General features: G+C 35.7%; 1 protein-coding gene across 1 annotated transcript in view; it reads right to left on the bottom strand.

The window, feature by feature from the left end:
- Window positions 1–2040: 2040 nt before the first annotated feature.
- The window catches only part of LOC122028799 (vacuolar protein sorting-associated protein 41 homolog), a 32073-nt gene continuing 25152 nt past the window's right edge, over window positions 2041–8961 (bottom strand). Inside the window, exons 13-19 of the mRNA XM_042587706.1 lie at window positions 6125–6325; window positions 3555–3632; window positions 3367–3486; window positions 3135–3215; window positions 2963–3048; window positions 2675–2756; window positions 2041–2584 (exon numbers count right to left, since the gene is read on the bottom strand). Of these exons, the coding sequence (XP_042443640.1) occupies window positions 2183–2584; window positions 2675–2756; window positions 2963–3048; window positions 3135–3215; window positions 3367–3486; window positions 3555–3632; window positions 6125–6325 (1050 nt within the window). The 3' untranslated portion in view covers window positions 2041–2182. The remainder of the gene's footprint in view (window positions 2585–2674; window positions 2757–2962; window positions 3049–3134; window positions 3216–3366; window positions 3487–3554; window positions 3633–6124; window positions 6326–8961) is intronic.

The raw sequence follows: 8961 nt of genomic DNA, 5'->3' as shown, positions 1-8961 counted from the left end.
TGTATCATCTATGCCAAGCTCCACCGCCGTTGTGGCTGCAAAGGGCGCTCGACGGGGTGTTCCCCGCAAGTTCACCAACGTCGTGGGCGGTGTCGGTGTCGTCATTAGGGTGGATGGCGAGTGCAACGATAGAATTGTCGAGCGAGCAAAGGGTCGGCGGCGGCAGCCCCGGGATGGAGGTGACGACGATGATGATGTCGACCTTCGCGGATTGGATCAGGTGACGCTTCCAACAGCAAGACGAACCGTTGGTCGAGCAGTTTTGCTCTAACGCCGACATCAACTCCAGCAAAGGGTCCTCGTCTCCAATGGAGGCAAAGGGAGTGTACTGCTTTTTGTGGGAGGCACTAATTTGTGAAGGGTAATTCTGAAAAAAAAATTTATTAATCTCGGAATCGTGAAAAATCTTAGGCTTCCGAGATTTTCTGATTCTAGATTATATCACCTAATTGCTTACGTGGCGAGTATGTTTCATTACCAGGAATCGATCATTACCTAAACTAAATAAGATTTTCGTTAATAACTAACCAAAGTTATCAACAATAACCCCTAACCAAACACCTCCTAGGCGGCAATAACCTCACCAAATAAATAAACAAATACAAAGATTGGGAAAAAAACCCTACCTGATGTATATATCGTGGTAGTAAACCCAGAAATCAAAAGGGGCAATTTAGGGATAAAAAAAAATTGAAAAAACATGTATCCTAAAAAATCATATAATCGTTAGAAAGATATTCATCAAAATCTTCAAATGTTGAAGCCTGTATCCTAAGAAATGAACGTTTGTATCTTTAATAATGCAGATATTCAGTTTTTCAAATTGATTAATCTTGAAATTGACCGATCTAGAACACTGATATCTTTTGAAACATGATATAGTTTAAATTTTGTATGAAACACTGTATCACACACACTAAGTCTAGGTACACCAGCCATATAGAGACAGTACTATACTTCTTTACCTTTCCTAAACAAATCTACATATACTAAGAAACGTTTAATTATAGCATGACTTAGAATGATGGATTAGTATGTATAATATAAAAAAGACTAATCATGGTTATACGCAAATATTTTTTTCTCGCTAGGATCAATCGTCCATAATCAACTTCCAGACTAAAAATTGCAACAGAAGTTCCAAAAACTATGTTGAGGATGTTATATTAAACACGTTAAGTTGAATGACCTGTTGAAATAATTACAAAATGAAAGATGGCACAGACATTCTAGTAACTCAAGAAACAAATCTCGTAAAAAAGCACTAAAAAACGACATGGATAATGCGGAAATCATAAAACAAATTATGACGGAGGTACTATTATGATTATTGATGAAAGGAAATAAAAAAATCATAAAACAAATGACAAAGGGACTTATTACCCATGGTGATAACCGCCGCCAAGATAAAGATCCGAGGTGAGAGCAAAACGAGGGAAATCGAAGGAAACAGTGAGTAAAAAATCATAAAACAAATGGCGAAGGAGATGATTACTCACAAAGCACCATAATATAGAATCTCCTATAAAGCACAGCACATATCACTCGTAAACATGAATTTATTTATTTATTTTTTATATTCCACATGTATATTATATTTTTAAACTTATGTAAGCTAGATAGATGAAGAGATTTAAAAAATTAAATTGGCCAATTAAAGTTGGTCTTCCCACTAATTTTGCACCAAATCATTTATTATGCTGTGTGAGACACTCCTTTCAAAACAACACGGAATAAAAGAGTGCAAGAAAGATGGATTAGACTCCAATTTACTAGAGGAATTAGACAAACATCTAAAATGACTAAGTATTGAGTAAAATACAATCCTTCATCCAAATTTCAAATCCAATTTTTGCTTAACCTTCAAAGTAAAAAATGTGAGGAAAAGAAAAAACAATGGTATCAAATTATCTTTAAATTTCAGGAATAATTAATTTTTTTTAACCTAAACATGCTTTATTTTTTTTGTTACCCCTGTATTATAACATCCATCGACGGAGAAACTTCTCCACTGCTTGGCCGGCAAGGACTAAGGCAGGCTTTGCAAATACAAAACAATCATGGCATATTAAATTATCAAAACCAAGAAATATAAACAAATAGTGCAGAAAGCCAATTAGGCAAAAATAATATACATGCTCACTTAAAACTCAACTCACTCAAAAAATTCTGAGTAGAGGGCTCAATGACCAGCTGTAGTGCACAACACACATCGCATCCGGGATCCACTCGATTTGTTATCCTCATTCTCACTGTTATCGTCATCACTGTCGGTTGTATTATTTGTCTCACTCATGGAACCAGAGGCACCCATAAGGCAAGAGACGTGGTAACCATGGCAACAAAAGAAAACCACAACCGAAATGCTCTGAATGTAAAACGGATCAAAGCACAAGCAACATCTCCCGCTTCCCCTAGTTTTGGACTTGACTACCATATGCTTTACACCATTTGCTGATCCGTCAGTTTTTGGGCTAGCTGCATCATCTTCCCTTTTCCTGCGCACTGCTTCTTCTTCAATACCTAAGTAGACTGCACGTCGAGCTTCTTTATAGTACTTGATCAAAAGGTTGACGCAGTCAGTCTAAAAAAAATATATCAAGAGTGAAACATTTATAGTTGGAAAAAAAAATTATAGAGGAAAAAATGAGAAGGGCATTAGTTATAATTGAACCTTGAGGATAGCATTGCATCCATGTCTCAAAGAAGTTTCTGTTCGATAATCTGTTATAATTTTGACAAGACGATCCCTCAACCTAAAGGCAATGAGATATAAACGTTAGTGGCATCATTCACAAGAACACTGACAGAGAATCCAGGGATAGAGTATGTTAACAAATCAAATAATACAATTGAAATCATTTTGCATACACATTGAAGGAACAAGTTGTCAAACAAAAAAGAAAAGAGGATGGCTAAATAAAACAGGCATCTGAATGGCCTAAAGTAGCATTGTCCTCACCTTGGAATCTCTAATCCATCTGGAACTTTTTTGACAATATACAAAGGATCAAGATTACCAACAGTGTGCTCCAATAGCATTCCTATCTGCTCATTCAAATGAAAGAAATCGCCAATAATATCACCTCCATATATTGGAATATATAATGTAAACTACTATTCCTTTTACACACCATTTCAGGTTTTCTGAGACACTGTTTGATTAACTCCTCCCAGAGATCATCATCATGCTGCATAGTCACAAACTCTACAGCCTGTATGTAATTGGACACTGGAGTTACCAACTTTAGGAATTCAATAATATGCTGATGCAGGGATGGGAAACAGAATCATTTGATAAGTAAAATGCAGATAAGGGCAAGACGTGGAGGAGAAAGTTGAAACATAAGAACTAGATGCAGACACCTCTTCCATATCCTCCAACTTATTGATGATGAGAGCAAGAGCTTGCTTTGCATTTCCCATCCTTCCAAAGATGAATACTTGCTCTCTAACAAGTTCTTTTTTCATACAAATCTCATATGCCTGAGAAATGACACAGTGACTTATTGTTCAAAATAACCAACAAACAATGTGAATATGTAATGATAAACCTTTTCTAGTCTATAGTGCTGACTGCTGCGAAGAAATGGGAGTAACATCTTTGGTTCATATTCCGCATAAAGCGCAACCTATTGAAAATAAAGCTAAATGTCATAGATGCACAGAAAAGAAAAAAAAAAAGTAGAACGGGAGATGCTGCATTAATAAATGTTGTTTGTGAGTCAATTGACTGCAGCAATATTGTTTGCTTAGTTTATCATGTAAACTTAAAAGATAAAATAATGCTTGACAACTGATTAAATAAGATGAAGAACAACAGCACCAATGCATCAATACAGTCTAATATGTACTTTGCTGCAGATGCAGTACTCAACATGTTGTTGCTTATTGTTTGAGCTTTGAGAAGATGCAGTTGGTCACCCATGGTCGGCTCTCATACACATCGAGGAAACCTTACCACAGATGAAGAGGCAAATGAGGCTCATTGATTAATCATCTCCTAGCATGTATTGGGAGACAACAACATCTCTTTTGAATGAATATACAGTGATTCCTTCTTAGCTTTTCATCTACTTTGATGGTCATGAAAGCCACCGACTAATAAACATGAAAGACTAAACCAAAGGACTGAAACAATCCTAAGACAGGTGACTTATAAAACTCAACAACTAAACTAATTAATGTGATCTCTTTATGGCACATGATAGCCCCAGAGCGTTAGCACAGACGGTGGACACATGACATCTTTGACGTAATGGTAAGGGATCGATTCTCAAGAAATGACGACTTGGAGTTTACCCCACCATGTACCTAACGCCTGTGTACCTGCATTTACCTCCCTCTATATTTGTGGGGCCGGCACTAGGGGGAGGGGTCGTTAATGTAGTGGATCTACATTTTTTTTTATGGCACATGATAACTTCATGCTCTACTGTAAATACCTATGACAATTCAATCAATTCATTCCTTTAAATGATGATGGAAATTGTTTGGAAATAACATCTTTTGGGTTCATAACAAAACAAGATGAAAGTGGGTTACATGTGTCTATTAAAATTTGCAAAAGGACAAAATAAAAAAGAATCAGCTTAAACGGTAAACAATTCGTGAAGGACAAAACCTAAATACAGCCAAAAATGAAAAAATAAAAAGCAATAAGATAGCATCCTTCTGATCCATCTTTCTTCTATCTCAGACATCCACATGAAGCAACAATTGACCACCAATAAATTCCGGTCTCTCAAAGTATTGATTTCTCTTTGCCTAAACCAGTGTCAAAAATTGATTTTGCACTGTGCAGTTAATTGGTACACAAAGATAAAACAAAGAACAGAATGGCCTTCCCACTGCAAGTACAGGTAGGTATGCCTCTGAGTACACTGGAGTCATAGAGACTTGAACCCTATTTGAGACCAAACCAGTATCCAATAGAAGATTATAATATGATCTGAACCAATTATGAATTCGTTTTCACTCATTATTCTAGTAGAAATGCCTAGATCTAGTTTAATCAATCCATCTCAAACCAAGTTGTGTTCTGTTATAGATTTGTAGTATCAGCTTGGCACACTAGCTACCACATCAAGTTATAGTGATAAGATAGTATTCCACATGCTGTTAGAAGATACAATTCAAATCAGAATGCCTCTGATTTTCACAAGGGAAAAGCATAACCCAAAAACCGCCAATGATGTTCTGAGGATTAAAAAAAGGTTATACTGGAGTGAGACCACCCATTGCAACAGAAAGGATTGTGTTAGGTCCAGATAGTCAGTGAAAATTGTCTGAACCTATCGGCACAAATGTGAAACCCATTTTTTACAAGGCAATGATGATATAACCTAGCATAGTGCTCAATAAAAGTATAAGATTTATGGAACCCAACTCCAAACAGTTGGGGGTAAATGGCTTGATAATGATGATGCATAGCTCTAGTTATAGATTTCTTACTTTTTATAAGTGGAAATTTTATTGACCTTATTGTCTAGGTCTTCCGTGGAAAGACATCAAAAGGAAGGGCTCAACATGAATAAACAGGTAGAAACAACTGAATAGTGAATAATATTATGATTCTAGTTGGTCAACCATGAAATGGAAAACTTTAATTGTAGCAGAGAAAACAAATCCAAAAAAATCCATATTTTCCAGATAAGTGAAATCCAATATACAGACCAAATTATTACAGCAGACCCCATAGACACAAGCGAAAAAGCATTCACTATGGGCATTTTCCAGAATCTTGACAACTATTTTCTCAAATATGCTTTAATTCAGTCATTTGCTCCTTCACTTATGAAGATCAATGTCCTTATATAGTAAACAAAGCTCATGAAACAGCTCAAGTCTCAATCAAAGGAAAGATACAAATTATGTTACAAGGATCAGATGTTGGGGGTTTACTTTGTCTAGATCATTATAGGTCATCAAGAGTGACATTGACATCCTATAAAACTTAGTGAACTATATTTTGTGTCATGTTTCAGAAATTGATTGCACAGAAATAGGCTGAGTTAATAAAAGCAGTATCAATTGCTCCATATATATTTGGTAATGGAAGAGATTGCTAAGAATTGCAGCTTTTCTAAACAACTAAAGGTTAATAAATGAAAAAGGAAATCACCTGCAAGTCATGAAAATCTTTCCCAGCTTGTGGATCAATCTCAAACAGTGCATGCAGGTACAAATGCACTAGGTATCTCTTATCACACTTTCTACTTGTTTCTAAAAGCTGTTCAACAATTTCAGTTGGCAGAATTAAATCCCTATGTTGGATCAAGAGATTCATGGCTCTTTTACTGTCTAGTAGCATAAGTTCCACAACCTGTATGATGCAATAAAGAATAGGATGACACTCCTAAATAAGTTTTATGATCCATGGAAATAAATAATAAAGATAATTGATGAAATACAATAACACTGCCAAAAAAACAAAATTGCCAAAACAACATTTTCCTCACTGCAACAATTGCTTCAAGTTGTTATTGAGTAGGCACTCTATTCCACTATGAACTTTTTTGTAAGTACATGTGGATGTTGTCCATGAGCAAATTGTAAATAGAATATAGCTCAATTGTATGTACCATCCTGAGAGGTCTAAATGTAAAAAGAACAACAATAGCAATCTATGTCAAGGTAGAGAGGACTACAAAGGGAATGAGATACCCTAGTCTTTTTCCTCATTAACTTTTATATAGTATCAGATCTGTGATATCAATCCCCATTCACGCTATGCAACAAACAATCTCCTTCACACAAATGTCAGTAGACCTTGCAGTACATCAAACTGGACCCCTTCCTTCCCAAACCTGTTTCACCTGTTTCCTTTAGCCCAATTGTTCCACAATGTGCCATCACTTGCAAGGAAAAGACTTCCTGTGATTATGAGCTTCTGAGGGAAGACTTACCTACAAGAGCCTTCCTCACCATCACCTGCCAGCTGCGAATTCCTCCAGAACCCTCCAAGCCCATCTTCACGCTACAAAAGATCTCCTTCACACGAATGTCAATCGACCTTGCAGTACATTGGACTGCACTCTCTCCTTCCCAAACCTGTGTCACTTGCTTCCTTCAGCTCATTCCATAATGTGACATCACTTGCAAGGAAAAGAATTAGTGACCTTCCAGCTGCAAGCACCCACAACCTTTCAAGCTCATCTCCCCCCTCTGCCACAACTCTAATTCCAGACCTGCTCCGGTCCTCATTTTCTTCTTGCAGAGCTAATGACAACTACCTTTGTGATCTAGCTTCCTCTCAAGCAATTGCATGTTTCCGTGATCCTTTTCTTCCAGGGCCTTTGAAGGATCAGATTTCCTCAACAATTTTGTTCCAGCACCTTTGCAGATTTTTTGTATGTGTGTGTGTGCAGAATTGCAGATTTCAGTGCAACAGCAACCAAGTTCTCTTGCAGTTTTTTCTTCTTTTTTTTTTTCTGTACAAAGTTCCAGAATCAATTTTCTTGTTATCTTTTCATCTATAGAGCAGATTTCTGAACCCAGTTGGCTTCCTGCTGATCTGTGGTTGATTATCAATGTTACTACTTGAAGAGTATCAATGCCTTATAAATGGTTGAATTCTCAGAATATAGCATCATTATGGGCAAGGTTTAAAATCTCATATCATGCCTGGGTTACAATCTTCGACCAAGACAATACAATTCTAATGTCGTGCCTAGCTATGCTGACCTTCTAACAGCATGGCATGCTCCCAAGCATGCCAAAATGAATTCAAATAAAATTTAGTCTATAATCCTCCTTCAGTAGACTTGTTTACTTCTAAACATAGGTCTACAGCAATTTAAGAATCATTTTCAATTAAAAATTTTAAAGTTATAAGTTGAAATATTATAAGCATCTCAACTATTGTCTTCCACTTGTCTCTACCCTTTAACCTACAACTTTAATCAATTCTCCTATAATTAGATACTATGTTGATCATCTTTCCTTGTGTTTATACCCTCTCTACTCATTTCTTCTCATTTTATCACATATTGTAACTATAGCTTTTTGCTCCTGAATTCTAGTTCTTGAATAGTGGTAATTTATCAATCTTTTCTACTAACCACACATCCATTTAGCACTCATATCTATTTACTAAACTTTAGGTTTTGTTTTTTAAGTGCCCAACATTTGTCTTGTACACAAAATTATAAATTTTTTACTTTGTCTAAGGAACACCTAGGAACACTCAGAAGTTTTTCATTTCAACCACGTTTATCAACTTCCTTATTGATTAATAGAACAAAATGATTTAAAACTCATAAAATTTCATATTCATCCATTTCAACTATTCCTTCATTTCTTTTCTTATTACTGAAACTACTATTCCATTTTTTCCGTATTTCTGAAATTGTATTCTATATAATCAGTCTAGTTCTACTTAATAATTTTTTTTTCTTAAATTTCACTTAAACAATTATGCTCTTCCGCCATATCAATTAGCATAATATCATAGGTAATGAACATATATTAAGGAGATTTAACTTCAACATGACTGATTATTTCATCTTAAAACAACCAAGTCTTATCCAACTAGGTGCGGTAGACTATGTGGATCATTTTACGTCATTGGGTTCTATCCCCTACTATATCATCATTTATATTTAAATAAATTTTATCTTATTTTATTATTACTAACCAAGTATTTTTTGGTCTTCCTCTTCCTCGTTTGATATGCACATTTATCATAGTTTCACATCGCCTAACTGGAGTATTTATGGGTCATCAAGTACATATCCGTACCATCTTAAATGCGTCTCTTGAAATTTTCTCTCAATAGGTGCAACCCGACTTTCTCTAATATTTTTATTTTTTATTCTATCCATCCTTGTATGTTCACATATTCATCTTAACATCCTTATTTATGCAACTCTAATCTTCTGCTCATGTGCTCAAATCAGAACAAGCATTTAGCTCCATATAACATAGCACATCTAATCACCGTTTTGTAAAATTTTCCAT

The sequence above is a fragment of the Zingiber officinale genome, chromosome 10B, assembly GCF_018446385.1.
Source record: "Zingiber officinale cultivar Zhangliang chromosome 10B, Zo_v1.1, whole genome shotgun sequence".
In the NCBI taxonomy this organism is placed as follows: Eukaryota; Viridiplantae; Streptophyta; class Magnoliopsida; order Zingiberales; family Zingiberaceae; genus Zingiber; species Zingiber officinale.
The sequence above is the reverse complement of the archived record's forward strand: the minus strand, read 5'-3'. Positions and strand labels throughout refer to the sequence as shown.